At 46.8% G+C, this 25,324-nt stretch overlaps 1 protein-coding gene across 8 annotated transcripts in view; it reads left to right on the top strand.

Moving 5' to 3' along the window:
- Nucleotides 1-19,895, top strand: part of Usp48 (ubiquitin specific peptidase 48) — a 63,983-nt gene extending 44,088 nt beyond the window's left edge. For all 8 annotated transcript variants that reach the window (XM_085838814.1, XM_085838812.1, XM_085838815.1 and 5 more), the window contains 8 exons: nucleotides 521-651; nucleotides 939-1,045; nucleotides 1,973-2,077; nucleotides 7,173-7,328; nucleotides 13,831-13,956; nucleotides 16,482-16,530; nucleotides 18,749-18,775; nucleotides 19,674-19,895. In XM_085838814.1, coding sequence (XP_085694940.1) covers nucleotides 521-651; nucleotides 939-1,045; nucleotides 1,973-2,077; nucleotides 7,173-7,328; nucleotides 13,831-13,956; nucleotides 16,482-16,530; nucleotides 18,749-18,775; nucleotides 19,674-19,696 — 724 coding nt within the window. In that variant the 3' untranslated portion in view covers nucleotides 19,697-19,895. The remainder of the gene's footprint in view (nucleotides 1-520; nucleotides 652-938; nucleotides 1,046-1,972; nucleotides 2,078-7,172; nucleotides 7,329-13,830; nucleotides 13,957-16,481; nucleotides 16,531-18,748; nucleotides 18,776-19,673) is intronic.
- The last annotated feature ends 5,429 nt before the right edge of the window (nucleotides 19,896-25,324 follow it).

Below are 25,324 nucleotides of genomic sequence, written 5' to 3'. Positions count from 1 at the left end.
GGTACAGGACTGTCACTCAAGCCCACGAGTCCTTATCTTCCTTCTCATCCCCATTTTCCTCTCTTATTCTCTGTCTGAATTTGAGTCATCTGTCCCATAAAGTCTCCAATTTAAAAGATGCACACTGAAGCATAGGCAGGAGAGTCACAAGTTCTGGGTCAGCCTCAGCCACTTGTTGAGACCTTGGCTTAAAATACAAGGCAGAATTAAGGTGTACATGGTTGAATGTGTTGCACTTTTTAATTGTATATCTATTGTGTTTTTATTAGTGGCACTGCTGGCCAACTTTCTTCACTCAGGCTCTGTGCTGATGGCCCTGCCCCACCCCCACCCCCAGACCCGCCCTAAAGCTTCCCTTCTGCTCTGCTTTCCTAGTTGAGTCTTTCCCATGCTCCGTTAAGTGGGTGCTGCCGATTTCGATTCTGCTGTAGTGTGTTGGCTCCGTTGATCTCCACGTGTCTTAAGGCATGATGTTTGTTGTTTTTGTCTTTTGTTTTTTGTTGTTGTTTTTTTTGCACAGTATAGCTCTCATATGGCCCAGCGAATGGCAAATGATTCAAAAGCTCTTTGTTGTGGATAAAGTAATTAAAATCACAAGAATTGAAGTGGGAGACGTGAATCCTTCTCAAACACAGTATATTTCTGAACCTAGTAAGTTTTCATGCTCTTTGGTTCCTTTCATTAAAAGTTGGGTGTTTGGGGGAAGAGGAGGGTACCGCAGTTCTGTTTTTCTCCCTAAGGGTAAGGATTATGCTTCTGGCAGACCTGGGAGTCGCCATCATCTGAACTCTCAGTCAGAGATAGCACACAGGCTTCCTGCACTGCACTTGGCATTTGCACGCAGCCCGACATGTTGTACTGAGTGTGCTGTAGTCTGCAGCACACTGATACAGGTTTCTGCAGCGATCGTTTAGTTACTTCTACTCTCCTGTTTGTAGGTCTCTGTCCAGATTGCAGAGAAGGTCTGCTGTGCCAGCAGCAGAGGGACCTTCGAGAGTATACCCAAGCCACCATCTATGTCCACAAGGTTGTGGATAACAAAAAGGTACCAGTTCTTCTTGTGGCCATGACTAGGAGAGGTGGGCTATCAAATCCACCCACTAAAAGTTGAACTTTAATGGGGGGGGGGGGGAAGCTGTAGGAGAACTTGCAGTGTTGTCTAACTTCTGGTTTAAAAAGTTGGGTTTAGACTTGGTGGAAGCGTAGTTAGCAAAGCAGGACAGGGAAGTGAGGTTGGACCTCAGTGTCCATCTGAAGGGTGTGTGCAATGGGAGGGTGGTTTGACTGTGCTCTGTTACTAAGATTGGCTTTGGGAGTCAACCTAGTTCTCTGAATGTCTGTCAGCTAGACTCCAGGGTTTGGAAAATTAAAAACAGTTTAGTGTTTGATGCTAGCTACTAAATACATTGTTTTAGAATGCTGCCCTTTCAAAGTATGCATGACAGGTGTCGAGTTCTGCTCACAGATTAAAATAAAAGCCTTCATATCCAAACTTGCTGAGAAAGGGAACTTAATATAAGCATCTCCACTTCCCCGGGACTTCTTTCACCCTTTTGACCTTCAGCCCACTTACCTAGTAGAAGGAGAAGCTCTTCAGCCATCGTTTGTAAATTTGAGTTTAGTAGCATTGTCCACAGAACCATGCAGAAGACCACCACATCCTCTTTCCATGTCCCCGTTCCTGTCAGAGGATGGAAATTTGATGTTTCTGTCACCTGAGCTCCTGTGCACATATATACCCATGAAGCTACAGGATTAAATGGTGGCCCTGGTCTACATAGTGAGTTCCAGGACAGCAAGAACAATAATAGTCAGATGACCACCCCCCCTTCATAAAAGTGAATGAATAAACAAATAATCCCCGGGGTTAGACTATAAGAAACTAAAGAGCAGTGAAAGTAGTCCTTGTTCCCCATCCACCCACATCTCCCAGGCCCAGGACTGACTCCTCTTCTGCTTCTGCTGTGTTCAGGTGATGAAGGACTCGGCTCCCGAGTTGAATGTGAGTAGTTCTGAGACGGAAGAAGACAAGGAGGAAGCTAAGCCAGATGGGGAGAAAGACCCTGACTTCAATCAAGTACGTATGCATTGAAGCACTCCACCGCTGTGTCTTGGTCCACAGCAGCCCCCGCTGGGTCCCTCTCTACTCGTTCTACACTTTTAATTCTTTAGTTTTTATAGCATGCTGTAGCTAGTTTCTCCCTTCACCCCTAAAAGAAAGGTCTGCATAGCCTTCAAAGTTCACTTAAGGAAGAAAGAGTAACTGTGCGATGGCTGTGGTGGCACAGCATCATGCTAAAGCACTTACAGGCATTGCTAAGTGGGTGGCTGTGGGTCTGAGGCCAGCCTGGTCTACTTAGAGAGTTCCAGGACAGCCTGGTCTACATGGTGAGACCCGGTCTCCAAACAAACAAATGAAAAGTGCTCATGTCTGAGACCAGTGGGGAGGCTGAGGCAGGATCACCTACCCGTGCCTTTGAAGCCATCTTGGCCCAAAGTGAGACTGTCTAGAGACAAAGCAAGAGTGGCTATGGCCATAGGTGTGGTGACACAAGCACAGTCTTGCTTTCCTGAACTGAGGCAAGAGGATTAAGAGTTTGCAGGCCCTAGTCTTACAGAAGTCCTGGGTTTGGTTCCCAGCTCCCACCTCAGGCAGCTGTAACTCGAGCTTTGTGGGATCTAATAAAGGCACCAGCCAGATCTGACAAACTGAGTTCATTTCCTGGGAAACTCACTGCCCGGGGGTGGGGGTTGGGGGTGGACATGGGACGACACAACAACTACTCCAAGTTATCTAAGATCTACAGACATGCCTGTGCACACAATGTAATTAAGATGATATTTTTAACTATATGTGCTTGGGTATGGGTATATTACACATGAGTTTAGCTGCCCTCAGAAGCCAGAGGCCTTGGATATCTGTGTTCCTTGGAATTGAAATTGGACCTCCACAAGAGCAGTACTGCTTCATCTCGGTAACCCCTTGGAAACTTCAGATAATAATGATGCAATGAAATTTTAAAGGCAAAATATATTATTTTAAGCTGGAATGAAAATATTTGCTCTGATTCTGTCCTGGTAACAAACTGGCAGTCTTTTTTTTTTTTTTTCCAAGACATTGTTTTCCCATGTTGTCCTAGCTGTTTTGGAACTTGCTCTGTAGAACAGAGATCTACTTGCCTTTGCTCTTCCCAGGTGCTGGTATTAAAGGCACCATCACCACTCAGCCTGCCAACTAGGATTTGTGATAAATGGAGGAAGATAATATTAGCCCTTCAGTCTCTACCATAATCAATTTCTACTAAGATTGACTGTGTGGGGGGACTGGGGAAGATGCTCAGTGGTTGAGAGTTTGGAACTCAGCACCTTGTCTGGGTTGCCTGTTTTACTCTTACTAACTGGGACATCTTTACCCTAAGATCTGGTAGTCAAATTATGCCCCATCCAATCCAGAGCACAGTCTTTGAACATGCTGGTCTGTTGTTGGTATACCAGTTTTTTGGTTTTTTAAAGATTTATTTATTTATTTATTATATGTAAGTACACTGTAGCTGTCTTCGGATGCACCAGAAGAGGGCATCAGATCTCATTATGGGTGGTAATAAGAGCCACCATGTTGCTGGGATTTGAACTTCTGACCTTAGGAAGAGCAGTCGGGTGCTCTTACCCACTGAGCCATCTCACCTATACCGCTGTTTTTTGTTTTGGTTTGGTTTTTTGTTTTTTGATTGTTTGTTTGTTTGTTTTATTGTTGCTGTTGTTCATTTTTTTTGTTTTGTTTTTCTGGTTGGTTGGTAGGTTTTTTCATGAGGGTTTCTCTATGTAGCTCTGACCTTGGAAATCACTCTGTATCCCAGGCTGGCCTTGAACTCAGAGATCCGCCTCTTACTCCAGAGTACTGGGATTAAAGGCGTGCACTGCCACCGTGTGATTTGCTGCTTTATTTTTAATGTTGATGAAGAAAGTCTTAAGTTTGGTGCTGGAGAGAGATAGCTCAGTGGTTGAGAGCACTTCCAGTGGTCTGGAGTTCAATTCCCAGCAACCACGTGTTGGCTCACAACCATTTGTAATGGGATCTGATGCCCTCTTCTGGCATATAGGGACATATGCGGGCAGAACACTGTGTACATAAAGTCTTAAGTCTTAATCAGCCCAAGGTAAATAAATGTTGTTTGTACTTGCTGGTGTGGAAGGATGTCATTGTTATCTATGCTTTGTTCAAATCCTATAAAAATAACTTTAAAAAACAACAACAAAAACCCATGAATGAGCAAAACCACTGTTTTATGTCCGTCTCTTGGACAGTGAACAGGCAAATTTAGTATCTATCCCTTGTTAAGCTTGATGGCCCATGGCCTCAGAGCATTCTGTCGTCATGCAGGGTTTTCTATTGCCCTACTCAGATCTGTTTGTGTCTGTTGTCAATCTCCTGACATTGTGGAGTCAAGTTTTCTCTGTTGGTTCTTTTTCCTTTCTGAGACACAGGCATGCTGTGCCACGTAACCCAGGTTGGCCTCGATCCCATAATCTAGTTTGGCATCTAGAGTGCTGGGATTGCTGGTGTGGACACTCCTGCCTGGCTGTAAGAGGGCCCTCTAGGATTTTGAAGATGTGTGTCTCTCTGTTTCCAGCTTTGTTTTTCAGTCTAAGCATTGTTTGTTGAGCAAACGCTGCATTTTCCTGTGACTCAGACTTTAAAGTCTGACTCTTTCTCTGAGCATCCGGTTTTATTCACTGTGGTCACAACCACAGCAATGTTCTCAGGTGGATGTGGGATTCCTGCCTTTAGCTGTGGATTGCAGCAGAGTTCACATGAACAAATACAATACAGAATGTTAGAGGATTGCTCTTTACGCCATAATTATTTTGTACATGTTATAATTTTCCCTCAATTCCCTTGTCCATGTTTGGATATTGTAATATTCTAGAATGTTTTAAATACTTTTGGTTCAAGGCAGGGCGGGGATCTCGGCTCTAACCCTCTGTTTAGAGCATAGTAACTAGTTAGTCCCTGGGGATACCTAGTGTCTTCAGAATGTCACCTCCCCACACCCCCTTCCTCTTTTTTCTCAGAACATGGGTCACTGTTTTCACTAAATCCCATGCCATAAAGCAAGGCATTAGTGCTCCTTAATGGAGTTGAGCAAATCCCCTTTCCTCCTCTCTAAGCCAGATCAACCAAGTTCCTTCTGTGTTATCTAAAATTCAGGTTAATGATATACTCAGTAGGTATCACTTAGGTAATTGGAAGCCTTTTAAATCCAGTGACTGGGGAAAAAACAACCACTGCTGTACTGGTTTTAGCAGGTTGACATGGGTTAAAGAACAATAATTCCAGGAAAAGCTTTTAGATCCTCTTAAAATCAATTTGAAAAGATTTTAGTTGATGCCTGAGACCTTTTGGCTGGGGCATGGGGTGAGGTTAGGATTGTACAGTGGATACCTTCTGTCTGGAGATAATGTTCTCTTTTTCAGTTGGATGTTGTTTTTGTGACTGCTAAGTTGACTTTTTCTTAGAAATGGAAGTTGTGGCTAGATTGGGCAGAGCCTTGCCAGTGGCCAGAGACCTGCAAAAAGTCTCTGCCCTGGTAGCTGCTTTACGAATTGCAAATCACAGTAGTAATATGAATGGGATACAAGGAAAAATCCCACTTTAATTCCCTGGCTTGGTTAACAAGAGAATCTTGGCTTGTTAACCCTCAGGGAGGGCTTTGTAAGTAAAGAGCCACAAACACTACTGCCAGCATGGAAGGCTGATCTGCCTGCAGTACATAGCAGGCCCACATTATGTAGCAGACCTACATAATGAGTGAGATGCTTTCAAAACACACCAACCAAAAGATGTTCTAGAACATTTGGCCCCTGCTATTCTCTTTTCTAAAGACTAGTACAGCCTGTATCTTGTGCCCATATATAGTTCCTGCTTTTTTGCTGAATGCTTAGGTCAGTTCAGTGATGGTGACGTTCTGAATGCTTGATCCTGTGTATCGAAGGGATAAACGCAGTCCTGCAGTGCTTACAGTGTGTTTAAGAGAAGCTAGCAGGCATGACTTTGTGTCCACCAACTTCCTCTCAAACCCAAACTGATGCCACTGGCATGGTCTTCGTGACTGGGTGGCTTCCGTCTAGACCAGGGTCTTGGAGAGCACCTCACCGTGTTTTTTACCGGTGTTGCCTGTACCGTGTATTAACTTTTCTATAAATTGTAAGCTGGGCCTGAGCATTCATTTATGTTTTTTTTTTAAACAGTTTTTACAAGAATACTTTATAGCTACAGCTGTTTTCCCTCTCTCTACCACCGGTACATCAAGAAACACAGTGTCTTGGTTTTAATAGAAGCATCTTTGATGTCTTGAGTACAGTCTAGCGTCTCATTTTGCAGTTGGTATTTAGCTTTCATATCATTCTCAAAAGGAGAAGGGGCCAGAGGCGTGGCTCAGTGGGTAGAGTGCTTGCCCAGCGTACAGAAGCCCTGGGCTCCATCCCCAGCACCATAAACCTGAACAGACCGTGCACTGCTTTAGAATTCCATACGTCATCCAGTGAGTCACGGGTTTGGAGGCCAGCCTATGGCACGTGAACTCTTCCCCACCCCCAGGAAGGAAATGTATAACACAAGAAAAGTAGAATTTATTTAGGAATTAGGCCCGCAGAGAGGAGAGAGCTGTGTCTCCAGGCACTCTACACACTACACACGTGCATGTGTAGAGTAGAGGTCAGAAAACAATTTGAAGGAGTTGGTTCTCACTGTGTGTGTCCTGTGGAACAAACTCACTCTCTGGCTCGGCATGAGAGCCATCTCACTAGTCCTGGGCCTTGTTGTGTAGCCCTCGCCTGGCCTTGAGTTCAGAATCCCTGCCTCAGCGCTCCAGTGCTGGGATTAGGAAAGGGCAGCCACAACTGAGAGGTCATTGCTACTGCTGATGAAGGTGAAACTTCCTTGCCTTCTGAAAGTTTCTTATACCAAGCACTTAGGTTTCTTACATGCAGTTAAGGTTGATTGACACACACACACACCCACTATATATATATGAACCAGCTAACCTCTGTAGAATCTTGGATGCATTGTGCTTGACTCACAGGGTTTCAGGACTGGTTGTATCCAGCTTCTGCTTACTCAAAGGAGCTCCTGCGCAGGGTAACCCCAGAGCTTTCTCTTTGGCATCTTGCAGAGCAATGGAAGTACCAAGCGACAGAAGACATCCCAACAGGGCTATGTGGCCTACCAGAAGCAGGTCATCCGGAGGAGCACGAGACACAGGAAGGTTCGGGGTGAGAAGGCGCTGTTGGTGTCTGCCAACCAGACGTTAAAAGAATTGAAGATTCAGGTGAGGGACTGCTTGTTCACAGGTGTGGCCTGTGTGGATTGATCCCTTTCTATCCTTGCTTTATATACTTAACCTGTTGCCTGGGGCTGAGCTTTAACTAGTTGCCTACTTGTGGTAGCTAGCCAAGAGGAGAGGACTTTTGTGTGTTTTTGTTTGTGGTTTTTTTAATACGCTTATAAGACCCCCAAGTTAAAATTAGCACACCCCCTTAAAGTTTTTATATATTTGGTTTGTTTGTTTTATTGTAGGGTTTCTCTGTATAGCCTTGGCTGTGGGGAAACTCTAGTCCACTTTGCCTCCTGAATGCTGGGATTAAAGGTGTGCATCACTGTGTCAGGTTATTCAAATGAATTGTTTAAGAAGAGCATCCAAGGGCAAGGAACTCCTCTCTGTTGGTAGTAAAGTTTCAGATCCATTCCAGTATGAAATACATAGTTTTCCTAAGACAAATACCACATTTTAAGAATGACCTTGTTGTGAGGGTTGCTTGTAGTTTCTTTAGGTCCCCACCATTGTAGTGTCATACTCATTGTGGACTTTCTTTTTTTTTTTCTTTTTCTTTTTTTTTTTTAAATTTTTTAATATTTTCATTACATATTTTCCTCAGTTACATTCCAATGCTATCCCAAAAGTCCCCCATAGCGCCCCCCACTTCCCTACCCACCGATTCCCATTCTTTTGGCCCTGGCATTCCCCTATATTGGGGCATATAAAGTTTGCAAGTTCAATGGGCCTCTCTTTCCAGTGATGGCCGACTAGGCCATCTTTCGATACATATGCAGCTAGAGACAAGAGCTCCGGGGTTCTGGTTAGTACATCATGTTGTTCCAACAATAGGGTTGCAGATTCCTTTAGCTCCTTGGGTACTTTCTCTAGCTTCTCCATTGGGAGCCCTGTGATACATCCAATAGCTGACTGTGAACATCCACTCCTGTGTTTGCTAGGCCCCGGCATCGTCTCACAAGAGACAGCTATATTTGGGCATTGTGGACTTTCTTTCCCAGATGACTATTGCAAACCACCTTCATCACTACAGCCACAATCCCTTACCTAGAACAAAAAATTGCCTTTTTTTTTTTTTAAATAGTTTTCCCTGTAGCTGGTATGGAAGGCACCAAGAGAGCTGGTTAATGGTTAATTCCCAGAGCAGTCCATGGCTACTGTGTTCTACCTATGCATGTGCAGTCCAGAAGATTTTATTATAAAACTTGGTTTTAGGTTCATTTATCATGTGTATGAGTGTCTTGCTTGCATGTGGGCCACGTGGGTGCCTGGTGCCCGCAGAGAGGAGAGAGCTGTGTCTCCAGTTACTTGGAGCTGTACTTATAAAATGACAGTGAATAACGGTGTGGGTGCTAGGAACTGAGCCTGGATCCCCTGCAAGCACACCAGGTACTCTTAAGCACTGAGCCTTCTTCCCAGCCCCTAAAGTTTGGAGACTGGAAGACACTGTTACACGGGTCCCAGTTAGGCCTTTTGGTTTTGGTTGGGATTTGATTTGTGCTTGTTTTGTTTTGTTTTCGAGGCAGAGATTGCTTTGGTTGGCCTGGCACTTACTGTGCAGATGAGGCTAGCCTTGAGCTCTCAGAGATCTCTTGCCTGCCTCTGCCTCTGCCTCTGCCTCTGCCTCCTGAGAGCTGGATCAAAGGTGTCTGGCACCACCCCATGTAACAAGCCATTCCACTGGCCTTCCTTGTTTTTTGAAACGGAGTTTCCTGGTATCTTAGAGCTTGCCAAGTAAGGTTAGGCCAGAAAAGTGCCAGCATCCACCTGCCTCTGCTTCCTCCAAATGAGGATTACAACTACACACTGCCACACCTAGGTTTTATATTTTAACTATATTTTAAATGTTGGGGGCGGGGGGTATGTGTATGCATCAGTGTAGATGCCTGTAGAGTCAGAAGATGAAGCTGTAAGCTGACCAACATACATGCTGGGTACCAAACTCAAGCTCTCTATAAGGGCAGAACATACTACAACTGCTGAGCTGTTTCTCCAGCCTCTGTATTCAGATTCTGTTTTGTTTTGTTTTTTGAGACCGGGTTTCTCTGTGTAGCCCTGGCTGTACTGGAAACTCACTCTGTAGACCAGGCTGGCCTCGAACTTAGAAATCTGCCCACCTCTGCCTCCCAAGTGCTGGGATTAAAGGCGTGTGCCACCACTGCCCAGATCTGCTATTCAGATTCTTAATTTTTAAGTTTATTTGGGTTAAAATTTAAATATATGTGTATCTAAGTAATATATATATGTATATGCAAGAACCCAAGGAAGTTAAGAGGATATGGAATCCCCTGGAACTGGAGTTACAGGCAGTTGTGAGCCAGTATGTGGGTGCTGGAAATTGAGCTGGGGTCTTCTGCAAGAGCAGCAAGTGTTCTTAACTGCTGAATTATCATCTCTGCAGACACCACCCACCCACACACACGCCCCAGACTTTTAATGTGAATCCTGGGAATCAAACTTGGGTCATCCTCAAGCTTCTATAAGGCTTGGCTTCTGTTGTTGACATTTGCTTGTTTCTTTTGTGTGCATGTGGGTGTGTACAGTAGAGGTTAGAGGCCAACTTGGGAAAACTTGTTCTCTCCTTCAGTCCTGTGAATACTAGGGGAGTAGTGCAGACCCTTAGGCATGATGACAGCACCCCCACCTGCTGGACCAGGCACCATCCGTCCTAGTTTGGGTTACTCTTTTTTTTTTTTTTTTTTTTTTTTTTTTTTTGGTTTTTGTTTTTTGGTTTTTTTTCGAGACAGGGTTTCTCTGTGTAGCCTTGGCTGTCCTGGAACTCACTCTGTAGACCAGGCTGGCCTCGAACTCAGAAATCCGCCTGCCTCTGCCTCCCGAGTGCTGGGATTAAAGGCGTGCGCCACCACGCCTGGCTTGGGTTACTCTTGATGTAGTGTCATCACCAGATCACTTGGAGGACCTGGCTTATTTGGCCAATGCAATGTATGTAATCCGTCACTGGTGGCAGTCAAGACAGGAACTGTAGCAGGCCCAGCCCCTGGTGCAGGAGCTCGTGCAGAGGCTGTGAAAGGGCCTGCTTTCATGGTTTTCTGTCCATGAAAACCAGGACCATCAGCCCTGTAGATTATGGGCTGGGCCTTCCCCCATCACTAAGAAAATGCCCTACTGTTTGGTCTTATGGTGTAAATTTAACATAAAACTAACCAGTACACTAGGTCCAATAAAACTTTTTCTCTTAATTATTAGCATGTATGTCTACTATGCCTAAGAAAATGGAGAGATGTGGGTTCCCTTGGAGTTGAATTTAGAGACATTTGTGGGCCTCTGCAAGAACAGTGCTCCTAACCCCTCAGCTGTCTCTCCAGTTCCTACTCTTTGTTTTTTTGAGGCAGCCTTGCTGTGTGCTCCTGACTGTCCTCCTGGAACTCACTGTGGTGACCACAAGTCTGACTGAAGTTAACTTAGAAAGAACAGTGTTCTTGCATCTGCCTTTCATTCCCTTTATCTTATCTCTTTGCTGACATCTTGTCTCTTTGCTAGAATAAGTTTACACTTGTTTACTTATTTTTTTGTGCATTTATATATATATGTATATATATATATATATATATAATTTTTTTTTTTTTTTAAATAGTGGACATGTGTATGGTGGAATGGGCACAGTTGTAGCCATCAAAGAATAACCTAGGAGACTTGGTTTTCTTCTGCCATGTGTGTCTCCAGGATCAGGCTTGACAGAAATCACCTTCACCCACTGAGCCATCTCACAGGCCCATTTGCTAGGCTTTTAAGTCATCTTCATCTCTTTTCTACAGTAGCCTTTTCTAAGTTGTTGACTGGTGCCCACCCCCAACACTTGCAAATCAATAGGGTGATTGTGAAACAGGCAATTACTCAAATGCTTTGTGATGCTATCAGGGAAAGTTGTATGTGTGTGTGTGTGTTCCAATGGCATGTCTCTAAGCCTTGGCAGAAAGAGCTGATAAATTCAAGATGTCCATGAAAACCAATCTGGCCCCTGTGGTTTGAGTCGCTGTTGAATCTCCAGAAGCTGACCACGCTCCCCGTCAGCTGCCTTCATGTGGTGCCATTCACTGGCTACGCATTTTTCTTGTTGCTGATATTTATCATTGTAATTGAGGCAAAAGTACAGGCTTCCTTTCAGGGTGTTATATGTTCCAGATTGTCCTGAGAACAGCATTTCCCTTGGTTGAACCCACGGCTCTGAAAATAAACGTGCTGGCATACTATCTGTCCTCTGTTGTTGTGCCCTTTGCATCTGAGGCTTGTTTCCATCACCGGCTTTCTGCCTGTCAGTGGTAAACCTCCAGCATCCAAAACCCTCCAATTAGAAAAAGAGCCCCCGTGGACAAGACCTTTCTAGAGGCCTGTGCTGCTCTTATTATGGATCACTGTTTTTTAAGAATAAATCAGAAGGCAGCAGAAATAACCTCTCCAGCTAGGAGCATGCTACCTGCACGGATGAACTGCCGCACGGCAGCAGCTGTTCACAAGAAACCCCCACACACGCTTTTCCTGGGTTATTTCTTTTTGGCGTGTTTCCTCTCATCTCCCACTCGTGCTTCAAAGAGCACTGTGAGTCAAACAGGACTGAAAGAAGGGGCGGAGGATGGAATTTCCCCTCACTGCTCAGTGGTAGCTATGAGAGCATCGCTAACCATGACCCTTTCCTGCTTCAGCTGTGTGGGCATGCATGCGGTTCTTGTTGGTAGAGAGGGATGCTTTTTAAAAAGGGTTGGGCTTCCTCTTCTAGTGTAGGATGGACCTTTCCTTTTGGCACACTGCTTTGCTGGGGGAATAGAGTGACACTCTGCACGGCAGTGCAAGCACAGAATTGTAGACGCTTTACTATATGTTGCTTAGAGCAACTTAGAGGTAGCTTAGTAGTTAAGAAAGACTACATGCCGCTCTTACACAGGACTCGGGTTCAGTTATCAGCACCCATCTGGTAGCTCACAATGGTCTGTGACTCCAGCTCGGGAGATCTAATAACCTCTTCTGGCTCCTGTAAGTACGAAGTGGTGCACATACATTCATGCAGGCAACAGACTCGCACATAAGATAAAGTAAGAAAATCTGTTTCGCATAGTTGTTAGTTCTTCCAGTAATTCAGTAATATGTCTCCTGCTGGTTTGGTTTCCTTCTTATCCCTCCTATCTCTAGTCCCAAGTGTTATTCCCCATTGGAAAGGTCAAGGTTAGGCACAGGGCTAACCCCATGTCTGTAGTATGCTCCAGACTGGTATGCTGACACCCATGCGTCTGGGGAGATCAGACTGTGGATCCCCCAAGACAAATCCTGTCTTGATGTCTCTCCTCTCTGCACCTCTTCTGCACACTCTGCTCAGCCCCTCGGAGGCTGTGCCACTTACTTGGTGCTGTCCCAGCTCCCGGTGAGAGCATTTCAAGTGTGAAGAAGTGACTCTGTCTGGAGAGGAATGGATGTTACCTTCCCCGTATGAAATGTGCTGGTGTGGGACTGGAAGAGCCAGCCTTGTCAGCTCTACACGTTAAGTGCAGGAAGAGGCTTGCTGCTTCAGGAAAAGGACTGGCCATGCCATAGCCTCAGCATCTCTGGTCACAGGCCTGTCATGTCAATCCCTGCTCCACATCTGGGAGTTCATGTCTTTTTGAGAAGTCCAAGTAGCATCTTCCTAGCCAAGGTTCTTACCTGCAGGCCATAATAAGGTCACTCCTGTGCTGCGCCTCTCTCCAGCCCTTTCCTACATGTGGCCTCTCTCTCTGCCGACAAAGAGAAGAAAGCATGAAAGCTGAATGAGTCCTTTGGCATCAGGGTAGCTGTGTAATTCAGCTATTACAGAATACATGTGAAGACTCTGTCTTGGCTGAGTTTGGTAATGCACGCCATTAATCCCAGAAGAGGTTGAGTGGGTCTCTGACAGTTGGAGGCCAGCATATCTAAATAGTGAGTTCTAGGACAGCCATAAGACCCTATATCAAAGTAAGTCATGTAATTAAGTAAAAAAGTTTTCAGTGATTATCATTAGAATTCTCTTTCCTGGTAAGAATAGGAAATGTCATTGTGTGGGAGTGCCTTTTCAACATTGCCTCTAGATGTAATCACTACAGAAATGATTGAAAACCACTATTTATCATTTCATGATATCAGGGATTGGACAGGGCCTACCCTGGCTTTGAGAGAGAGCGTGTACTTGGCTATTGAAAGTTCTGTCTAGGCCAGTCTAGGTCGGGGTGGTCCTGATGAGCTCTGGGGCTGAGCAGCCCATTTATGTTCTGCCCCATAGACCTGGGGAAGCAACAGGGTGCAGGAGCACCAGCCTGAGTGGGTACTGTCTGCTCTCCGAGCTCCTTGGGCTCAGCCTTCCAGGGACGTTAGCAGTATAGCAAGTGGGCTGCTTGCTTCTGTACCCGGAAGCCTCTGGGCTTCTTGTTTTGTTTTGTTTTGCCTTTGATTTTTCCAGTCTGTTTTATGTTTTGAAGGGGGTGTAGGTCGCAGTGTTCTCCTGTGTGTAGACTTTTGTTTCTTCTCCTCACAGATCATGCACGCATTTTCAGTTGCTCCATTTGACCAGAATTTGTCAATTGATGGAAAAATTTTAAACGATGACTGTGCCACCCTTGGTACCCTCGGCGTCATTCCTGAGTCTGTCATTTTGTTAAAGGTGAGAAACAGCTGTCCAGCTCTGGCCTCTGGTTTCGGTGCTGCCTCCCTAGCTAAAGAATGGACAGTGGTGATGAAGGACATGGGTCCCTGAGAGAGAGGCTGGGGGCTTTTGCTCTCCTGTTTACCAGGCTCTAGTATTAGAGATGGAAGGGAGACCTGCACAGACAGCATTGGGCCTTGTCCTCCTAGCCTGCAGTGATGACAGAACATCAGCTGCTGCCTGACCCTAGGACTACAGAGCAGACACCTACCTGCTCTTGGTTCTCTCTGGATTTTTTTACGTAGCTGGTGTCACTGCTGTATAGACGGTCAGAATAGATAGCTCTGCCAAGAAAATTCCCATCTGTACCTGATTTCTCCCAGTTGTGTTTTTCTCTGACAAGGGGCCAGCTGCTCCGGACTTTCCACGTATAAAGTGAGGTCAGAACCCAGGGTCAGCCCAGCAACCACCACACTGAGTTCACTTCAGTGCCCTGCTTTCTGGTTATGATTTCTATCGGAGCCCCTCCTCCTTTTCTTTCATTCTCTTTTTGCTTGGTGTGTGTGCATGCGTTTCTTCTGGTTTGCTTGTTGTATTGCTTGGGGGTGTGGCCTGTATTAGCTTGGGTTGGTCTCCTGACGTGGCTCTTGAGTGCTAGGATTACAGACACGCACCACTGTGTCTGCACTGTTTGTTTTGGACTAGCTAGATCGCCTACCCTCTAAAACAAAATCAACAACGAAAAACAAACAAACCAGGTATGGGTGTGTGGCTTCCTCCCTTCAGGGAAGAGCTGAGGGATATGGCCTGTGAAAGGATCGCTTGCTGACTCTTGATGCTTAAAATGTACATCTGTCATTTTAACAGGCTCTCCTAGCTAGGTTTTTATTGCTGTGATAAGCACCACAACCAAGCCAGCCTGGGAAGAAAGGTTATTGTAGCTTTCGGTTATAGTCCATCTTGAAGGGGGTGTTGGGCGGGACGGGCGGCAGAGGACCACTGCTGACTGCTTGCACCTTGTGTCCTAGACACACATGGCTCCTTATGCCGCCCAAGACCACCTGCCCAGGGACAGCACCACCATTAGTCTTTAATCAAGGCTGTGTCCCTCGGTTTTGTTTACAGGCCTGTCTGATGGAGGTATCTTCTCCATTGAAGTTCTTCTTCCCAGATAACTACAGCTTGTGTCAAACTGACAAAAACCTAACCAGGACACAAGTGTGGAAATCTCACTGAGGGAGCATAGGGCTTCGTGTGATTTAATTAGTCTCCTCGAGGCTGTTTTCTCCTGGGCAGGCACAGCACAGTGGCTTGGCCTCTGCTGTTGTATCCAGGGGCGTGGGCTGAAGCTCCCTTGACCAAATGCCTAAAGGCCAGACAGAGACCCTGAATTTTTAAGTATTTGCACAGACATGAGATATATTTTGTGTATATCCCATATATACAGTGTGGAGGTAATTTCACACATTATTTTTAGTGTTGTAACTGTGGCCCATCAAAGGACTTTGGATATGGAAATTTGGTTATTTCAGATATCCTCTGCAAGCTCATAAAGAAAATTAGACATTGTGAATTTTGGAATTAGAGCTACCCTGTTTCCACATGTGAGAAAGGGAGCAGGCTTAAGGCACTTGGTTCAGATGTGAGGGGAAACCCCAGTGGACTAAGGTGACGCCTGTCCAGGATGGGAATTGGCTTTGGATTCAGCAGGTGTTGAGTGTGTTTTAGAGAAAGTCTTCTGAGACCTCATTAGCTCCATCCTCGGCTCCCCAAAAGCTTACTTTGTGACTTCCCTTGTCTCTTGGTGGCTAGATGAACCCTGCTGTGCCACACAACAGTACCTTGTGAGGTAGATTAAATCCAGAGATGTCTGCCCTGGTGTGGGCGTGGTTTTGTTCTGGTTCAGTGAGCTAAGGTGGCACAACAGAGCAGGCACCCATGCTGACTCTTGGCTCCGCCCAGAACTGGAGTCTGCAGAATGATGCTCTAGGCCTGTTTAGTTGCTACATCTACTTACTGTTTGTTCTGCCTCTAGAACAGCTGTTACAAAGGTCCCGTAGCAGGTTAACAGTGCACTCTGGATTGGCCATCAACCTCTTTTCCTTTGCAGTTACTCTCCCCTTCAGTATGGCTACTTCACATCTTTCCATGCAAGATGTGTTTAGGGGAAGAGAGCAGTGCTCAGCCACATGCAGTATGCCATTTCTTTGAGTTAAGGAGCCTAGACCCATAGTTGGCAGACATCTGTTAAGTCTGAAGGGGGCTCCTCCTGCAGTGCCAGCTCTGTGTACAAGACAGGCAACACTGAGTAGATGAGGAACACTGCTGCTGGCCCTGAGGGAACAGGTGCCTGTTTTCCAAAGAGAAAACTCTCCAGCCTGGGAGTGTCGCTGTGCTACCTGGAGGCTGAAACACAGTAGAAGGGTGAGAACTAGGGGACAGGCCCAGACTTCAGAGTGATGTGACTCACCTGCTCCTCCCTCCGAAAGAAAGACAGGCGGTCTTTCCGCTTGGCTCTGACTTGTCTCCATTTGTTTTTCTAGGCTGATGAACCAATTGCAGACTACGCTGCAATGGATGATGTCATGCAAGGTAAAGACCAGTCTGCTTTCAGGACCTGGTGGTGGACCTAATAGAAAGGGTTGTGGATAGATGCGGAGGTGCCCGGGGTTTACATTTTAACCTTGGAAAAGGTGCATGCTCTTAAGGTAGAGAACCTCTCAGTATTGGTCCTAGTGTGGGGTAAAGGTTGGGAAGTGGGAAGCAGGGAGAATAGACATTGTTTAATAACAGGAGGGAACTGGTACAAAGGTGAACCTTGTTAGCCATGTAAGAGGTAAAGAGGAAGTGTGAGTAACTTAACACAGGAGCAGGAAAAGAGAGAATCAGACAAACTGTGCACCCTGTGGTCCTTGCCACCCATTCCCTATTCCCTTCATGTCTGTGTCACCCCTTGTCCACTGGGTACCTCAGATAGTAGCTATAGGAAGCATTTCAGCACTTGGAAGAACTTGTACTACAAAGGTTATAGCAAACTGAAGAGTGGCAGCATGCCTGCAAGTGTGTGTGTGTGTGTGTGTGTGTGTGTCTCAGCAGCCCAGTGCCAAAGGAATCCATGTCTAGGGAAACAAGCTAACTGGAGAGAGTGAGTTACTGCTAGGAAAGGGCCAGTTATCTCCTAAGACCTCCGACTCCTCTGGTGCCCAGGAATGGAGCCCTCAGAAGCTTTGACACTTCATAGTATCAGTAGACAGTCACATGACAGCTGAGGACCAAACTGAACATGAGAACAAGGGGTATCTTTGAACAAACTAAGAGAATATTGTAGGCAGCCCCAGAAAGCTCTAAAATGGCCTACAAATAACTGCACACAGTAACACATGCCTTCAGTCCCAGCCCTTGGAAAACTGAAGACAGAGGGTTGTGAGCTCAAAGCCAGTTCAGTCTAAAACCAAACTTTTTTTTCTATAAAACTTAAAACAAAACTACAGAGAAAATGGGCAAATGGTAATTAGACCATATATAAGAGGAATATTTCTAGAAGAAAAGAAAAGAATTAATAGGAATAAAATTGATCTACTCAGGTTATGCCCCAGTCAGTAATGAACTAGGAAGGAATGCTTTCTTAGACCGCGGTGGGAAATGCACGTGATGCACTGAGCCAAGGAGGTTTCTGGTTCTCCATTCTGTAGCCAGACAAACCGATTCTGCTCACGTGCCTGGCATCCAGAACGCCCTACAAAGTTACCTGCCAGCATGCTACATAGAGATGCACTCTTAAACAAAGGGTTGGTAGATCAAGAAGGAAGTTATTGGTGGCGTGGTGAGGAAGGACCAGGCTGTGTGGCAATCAGTGTAAGCAGTGGTCTAAATTTGGGACTGGACATGGGCTTTAGGATGAACTCTGCAAAGGATAATGGAAGGGTTCCAACGGCCTTGAACACGTTACTGGAGCTAGAAGCAAAAGAGAGAAAGCAGGTGATTGATGCAGGAGTTGCCGGGCAGAGAAAGAGCACATTGGTCATGGAACCAATGGCAGGCAGGGGCAGGCTTGGGGTTGCTAAGGTGGGGCAGGTGCTAGAAGAGCTGAATGTTCTTCGCTGGAAGTTAATCAGAGGCTAAGATATGGAAAGCAATGAAAACATGTTATTTAAAAAGAATACTAAGCCAGGTGTATAGGCTCATGCCTGTAATTCAACACTTGTATGTCTGAGACAGGAGAATTACCCAAGTTCTAGGCCAGTCTGGCTTACATGGTGTGAGATCCTGTCTGGGAAGTAATTGAAATAGAGCCAGAGAGGTGGTTAAGAGCACTTAACATCCTTGTAGGTGGATGCAGGTGGCTTCCCAGCTCAACACCATTGCTTACAGCCACGGTAACACCAGTTCCAGGGGTCCTGACTCCCTTTTGGCTCACATTGGCCCCAGGGATAAATAGGATCACAGAAATACATGCAGAGAAAACACACATAAAAGTCAAGTCCTTAAAAAGGAAGGAAACTAGATATCAGAACAAAGAAACTGCTATAGCCTCCTGTCACGTGTTGAGGGAGCAGAGAAGACACAGCTACTGGAGGTCAGCCATGAGGTCTTTTCCAGGTGCGTGCGTGCGCGTGGGAGGGTGGGGGGGCTTCGAAGAGAAAGGCAGAAAGCTCACCGGTAGTTGATTGCTACCACAGGTTCAAAGGGATCCATTCCAGGTGACTAAGGCAATTAAAAAGTTATTTTCAACTTCTCATCGTGAAGCATTTGACATGCTCTTGCTAGCTGTCAGACTGTCTTTCACTCTGGAATTCTTTTCTTTCTGCAGTTTGTATGCCGGAAGAGGGCTTTAAAGGTAAGGCATTTGTCATGCTTCCTCCATGCCAGAGCCTCACCGTGTCTGGTAATGTGCAGGCTGCAATTTGATTTTAATTTTCAATCCAACCCAAGTCTCGTGACTGGAATTAATTTTCGCTGGAAGCATTTTTATTCCAGCTTCTCTGGTTTTCAGCACTGAAGCCTCAGATGAGGCTGGTGTAAGAACGTTTTCCTCGGTTTCATTCCGGGGGAGGTTGGGATGTAGTGAGTGGCATTTCGAGATTGATATTTAACCTGCCCGGCGCCCTATCTGTTGCATCTCAGCCGGGCAGCTGCTGTGTAACTGTAAGAGTTGGCGGTGGGAGACTTGGCAGAATGACATCAGGTCAGTGCAGGTTTCAGTTATCGTGAAGATTTCCTGGTAGACACGGCGCTACCTTGACGCTACCTCGTCAGCCACAGCCCCTGTGCCGATGCAGGAGTTGCTATGGTGATTCTCTGTCCACCACGCCAAGGTCTGTGGCAAGTTATGATTCTGCCCCAAATGATACTGAATCAAATGCCGGCAGTTTTTCATTGGGCAGTGACAAAGCTCCTGTCCTAAATACCACCTTCCCCCCTGTGTGGCTCTGTTGTCTGGATGTAAATGCCACAAAGGACCTCCTGGCCGGCTGCAAGCAAACCAGAGCAAAACATTCCTTTATGCCCGTGGCTGTGAACGGAAAGCACCAATCAGCCTGAGTTAACTTGTGTGCTGTCCATAGGAAACATGGCTGTCACCCAGACTTTGTCCACTGGTATTTTGTCTTGATCTTCAGTGCAAAGGGCCCCTGAGTTCATTTATTATAGTGGATATTCCCTGCCCACACATTCTTGCCAAACCAAGTACACAAACTCATAACTTTAGCCATCCCTCCACGTGTGCTCTGTTCTAGGTACAGGCCTGCTTGGACATTAACCTTTGACCTCTCGCTGACTGCCAAGGAATGACCAGAAAGGAAGACGAACTTGACATGTTAGGGCATTAAAGAAAATGTGGTTTTAAGAATGAAACTCTTACCTGGCTCTTCCAAAAGACAAAAATCCATTCAAAAGAGACTGTCCCACTTGCCTTATGTCAAATAAAGCAGATTGCACTGATGGGCATCAGACTTGAAGGAAGTGTTTCAGATTTTCTATTTAAGGTGGGAGGGAGAGGGCGAGCGAGGACTGAGCAGGCAGAGCAAGAGTAGGAGTGAATCATGTTTACACTGAGGGAGTGAAGCCCTGGTCAGTCCACACAGATGCCCTGCTCACTAGCGGACCTGTGTCACAGTACATGGGCTAGCATCCTGCTCCAAACTCCAAGTGACTGTCTAGAGACAAGATCTGCTAACCCAGCCTTTATTTAACCTATACTCACCTTTCAATAAAGCATGAACGTGAAGGACTTGCCAACGAGGAACGTGTCTTCAGAGCACCACTCCTGCAGGACAGCCACAGCCCTGCCACCTACCTGCTCACTGTCTGTCAGTGCTGAGTAGAAGGGTCAAGCCAGTGACTGTCTTAGTTTTCCTCCATCATCCCAGAGGGATAGGAAATATTCAGTGTATGGTGGCAGCAAAGAGAGTATCCCTGAACGTTTGAAAAGCCAAACCGGAGCTCTGTAGGACAGCACGGGTTTTCATAGACAACCCTCCCACTCTCCAGTTCTGCCTTCCTCGGACCTCACTGCTTTTTTGAAAACCCTTAAGACTATACAGGGTGTGCTGCCTCACCAACTCAGGATCACTGTTGACGGTAGTTTAAGCAGCATCAGGATCTGCTCAAACAGAAAAAGGTTTTAGGGGAGCATGGACGGGGCTGGGCAGCGATTTGCATTTTCTCTATCAAGTGGATGTTGGTATGTTTGTGGCCCAGTTGCTGATACAGATTTTTTTTTTTTTAAACCTAGTTTGTTGAAAAACTTTAACTGATGTATACATGCTGATCTCAACATTGGCAGCATCTTTTGGTAGCTTTCTGCTCCCAACATGGTATTTATGTTTGTAATGAAGAAAGAGTGTTCTAGAGATGGTGAAAAGCGCGGGGCGGAGCCAGGAGAGCTGCACACCTTCCTGAAAGACTGACTTCTCAAGGAGCTCCTGCCTTTGGGGACACAGGGACTCACGGGACCCTGGCTTTCAGATCTGTCCTTTACCGAGCAACACGGAAATGGGACCAAGCCTCACTCACCAAGAGCCCACTCTTTCCCAAGGCCAAGACATTTGAAAGTCACCAGCTGTTTGACAGATGGTCTTTACTGTCCTTAGAAAGCCAGAGTTTGTGGCTTTGTAACAAAGCATTGGCGGGACCTCAGCACCCCTGAAAGGTGGGGGGGCCAGGTGGCAAGGAGCAGCTGTTCCTCCCCCCTTTCTCCTGGCATTGGCTGTGCACAAGCCAGAAGTTAACACTGTGAGGTTGGTTGCATAGGCATCCTTTGTTTCCTTTACGAAATGTTAGCAAGGTAATAGCCATTAACTCCTGTCAGGCAAATACAGTGGGGCAGACCCAGTTCCAGTGAGCTGAAGTGGGCTGCTTCCGCCTCACAGCCGGTGCCCGCCACTGCAGAGCCAGAGCCTTACTGGAACTTCAGCTCAGACCCCCCCACCTTGTTCAGTGGAACAAGGCCACTCCCGAAAAGCTTGGGATCCCCGGGCCGTGGCTTCCTCACAGCTTGAAGCAGACATATTTCAAAGAGTCTGCACTCGGACTTACCAGCTGCCATGTTCCTGCTCACTAACCCATGCTATTTGGTTGTCCGCTGAGCTGGGATGGCTCTATACAGCACAGGCTAGCTATTCTGCTGGGTTCTAAAGCTACATTCAGGAACCACATTAAACCAGATTATGAATCTCCAGGCTTCTTTATGTTTCCTTTTTCTTTCCCAAGCAGGGTTTCCTGTAACCCAGGCTGGCCTTGGACTCACTATGTAACCAGGATAACCTTAACTTCTGATCTTCCTACTTCCTCCTCCCAGGTGCTGGGATTGCAGGCATGTGGCCACTGTGACAGGTTTCCTGTGCTGTGCCGAGGCCCGGGCCCAGCGCCTCGTGCACACTAGAGAGAATTCTGCATACTGACCCACATCCCCAGCTCTACCCGTGTATATTTCTAGTCATTCTTTAAACCCAAGCAAATGTGTAGAGTCTCCTATGCTGAGATGGTTTTTGCCACTACCAGACATGTAGGCTATCATTTGACGTCTTTATTCCCTGAGAGAAAACTTCTTTTCTGTATTTATGAACTTTATTATTGAGAATCACTGTTAACCTTTCTGCCAAATTAAAGACCCTCGTGTCTCTGTTTCCACGGACCTTTATCCGGAGTGAGTTCTTTGTCTTTTCACCTCTTAGGTGTTGGTCTCTGGTCCCAGGTCTGCCCAGATCCTGGTCAATATCACTCACTGATGCTTGGCCTCAGGAACCTGGTGTTGATACCTGGCGGATGGTTTGCCCCCTCCAGAGCAGAGAATCCTGTCTTTCCTGTTCCAGACTGGCCAGGCAGAGCACCAAGTGTGCAGGTGCAGTCAGGGAGGGTACAGGGCAGTGGGACTGAGTGCCACTGTGTGAAGGGTGTTGACCTTAAGTCCAGACCCCAACATGAACAGACATTTCCCTGAGGGCAGTTCTTCCTGGAGGCAATGCCTACCCCCGACATGGCTGAGGCTGGTGTGTAGGAAGGGTCCCTGTGGGTTTCCTGGTAATCCCTGCCTTGCCTTTGCTAGCATGTATACCCGCTGCAATATTCACCCCAGCATCCAGAGGTTTGGGCGTCCATACGTAAAGTCCAGAGAGATCCAGAAACCACCCCACCAAGCTTCCTGCTTAGCCTCTTGTGCTAGGAGCTGCAGCGATGGCTGAACAGGTGTTCAGTTAGCCTTTTTCATAGATCATCCCCTTTAGCCCACGATTATCGCGAGAGCCAGTGGCTAGGCAGCACATGATTCATCTCCAGGATCTTGCTGAAAGGTATTCAGAACACGGTGTGACTTTGTACAGATTTCTTTCTCTCTGGTGGTCGGTTCCTGCCCCAGAAGTGTAGCTTCAATTGTTTTGATGGGGGTTGCCAAGAGCATCCAAAGTACACGCTTGCAACAGCAGGGGCGAGTGTGTACAGGCTCCTGGCTGCCTGTAGATTCCTCCTAGGTACTTCCTGGCCTGAAGAGGTTTTCTCTGTGGAGTATTGAAGCAAGCAGTAATTCAAGAATTGGAGGCCGGAGACAGGTTTTCCTGTGTGTCCTTTGACACACTTCAGATCCAGTTGTGGTGAGCCAGTTATGTCTCGAGACTCACCAGGTTGTAGGAAGGAGAGGGGTGGGAGCTCGAAGTCCTTTTCAGGATGGTGATGGCCTGCCGTCTGGACCGAGGCCTGCCAAGCTGGTCACTGGCTGGGCCTTTGCTGTGTCTTCTTCATGAGAGGCGGGGTCAAGGTCAATCAACCCTCCAGTAGGTACCTCTGCCGGAGAGCTGATTCAGCAGAACTGTCAATTTGGTTTGGTTTGGTTTGGTTTTGAGACTGGTTCTATGTGGCCCTGCCTGCTCAGGAATTGTCCCTGTGGGGCTAAGCTATCCTCCAACTCAGGGATCCTCTGCCTCCTGAGTAATGGGATTAAAGTCCTGAGGCGCCACTCCCTGCCTTTGTTTTTTTTTTTTTGTTGTTTTTTTTTTTTTTTTTTTTTTGAGACAGGGTTTCTCTGTGTAGTTCTGGCTGTCCTGGCACTCACTTTGTAGACCAGGCTGGCCTCGAACTCAGAAATCCGCCTGCCTCTGCCTCCCGAGTGCTGGGATTAAAGGCGTGCGCCACCACGCCCGGCTCTCTATTTTGTTTTTTAATACAGCATCATTAGGTAGCAAAGCCTAGCCTTGAACCTGTAACCAAAGTTCCCAGCCTCCCTACCATTTCCTGCTTATATTGGTTGTTTGGGTTTTGTTTTGTTTTGGGGTTTTTTTTGTGTGTGTTTTGTTTTGTTTTGTTTTTTTGGTTTTTCAAGACAGGGTTTCTCTGTATAGCCCTGGCTGTCCTAGAACTCAGAAATCTGCCTGCCTCTGCCTCCCAAGTGCCGGGATTAAAGGCATGCGCCACCACCGCCCGGCTCAGTTGTTTGGGGTTTTTTTGTTTGGTTTTTTGGTTTTTTTGTCTTTTTTTTTGTCCTTTTGGGGATTGAGTTTAATGTAACCCAGGCTGACCTAAAACTGTCTTTGTAGCCAGTAATAATTCTGAGCTTGCAATCTTCCTGCCTGTAGGAGACCAGGTATGCACCAGGCCAGCATTCAGAGCAAATGAGCTGCACATCATCTGCTTCCCTCCCTTCCAACACACACAATGAAAGACACTTCCTGTCCTGGCTTGGCCAGCCCCTCGGGCAGCCAGCGCCTGTCATTGAGAAACCAGCTCTGCCTGCAGCAGCAACTATTGTGACCGCTGGGTTCCAGATCTAGACTAGTGCTGCCAGGCCTGCCAGGCCCTGGGCCACAGGAAGTGGGCACATACTCCAGGGAAGCCACTGCCTGTGCTGGACCCTGGCCGGCTGGCACACTGGCCTCTGCACACTTGCATCTGGGTGTTCCTGCCACTGCCATTCCTGCTTTGTAACCAAGGGCAACCAGCTCCTCTTATGGACAAGTGTGTTCCTGGTTGAATACTCGGAAGTTTGTTGTGTAGACATTGTCAAACATACTCTCTCTGCTGAGCAGCAGAAAGTGGGGCCTTCTCACAACTCCAGCACTGTTCCCACACTCACAGACTCCCTTGGAGGATGCTCCAGGTGTGTGTCTGGAAACTTGCCATATGGCTGTTTCCGAGGGCTTGTCATGCAACCCTCATTGCTTCTGGGTGGTTTGTTCTGAAGGTTTGGCAGCAGCATTTCATCCCTCCAGACCCTGTCGCTGGTCCTCCAGATGAAAGGGGTGCCGAGTTGTGCAGGGTTCAGATTCTAGAACTAGAGTTAGCCAGAGGTTAGGGCTGGAATGGCTGCCCCTAATACTATCTCAGGGAAAGCACCTTGGTTCGTTCTGGGCTGGCTTAGGCCCCTACCACCAGTGCCTGGTCACCTTACTTGCCAGCCCTGGCCATGACATTCCCTCAGGGTCTGCCAGAGGTTCTCCAGTGAGGACATCTGAGAAGAGAGAGCTCTTGGGATTGGGCCAACATCTCCTTCCTGAAGACTTGCTATTTACCCCTAGTCCAGCATGCCTGTTTCCTAGATGCAGGCCCTCTGCAGAGCCCCTGCCTAGCTAGCTTTTCTTCCCTTTGTCAGAACTGGTGGGAAGGACGTGTCTTTCCCAAGGGCCATTTCTGTTTTAGGATACACAGCCACAGGAGCCACTCAGAGGCTATACTTATATATGTTATGTTTCTCTTCTCCAGCCTTAGATGGTAAAATGTTTGAGGCCAACTCTGTGGTGTGTGTGTGTGTGTGTGTGTGTGTGAGTGAATAAGGTGGTAGCTTGGTTGGAGCATATTAAGGAAAAGAAAGGCTGTGCCTAGAGGCAGCCATGCATGAGTGGTCAGTGCTGAGTGGTTTGGACTGAAATAGGCCAGAGAAAGCAAAGCTCTAGGGCCTTTG

Source organism: Mus caroli, unplaced genomic scaffold, assembly GCF_978045245.1.
Source record: "Mus caroli unplaced genomic scaffold, Mus_caroli_1 scaffold_6, whole genome shotgun sequence".
NCBI lineage: Eukaryota > Metazoa > Chordata > Mammalia > Rodentia > Muridae > Mus > Mus caroli.
Note: the sequence above shows the minus strand (reverse complement) of the source record. Positions and strands in the feature narration are given on the sequence as shown.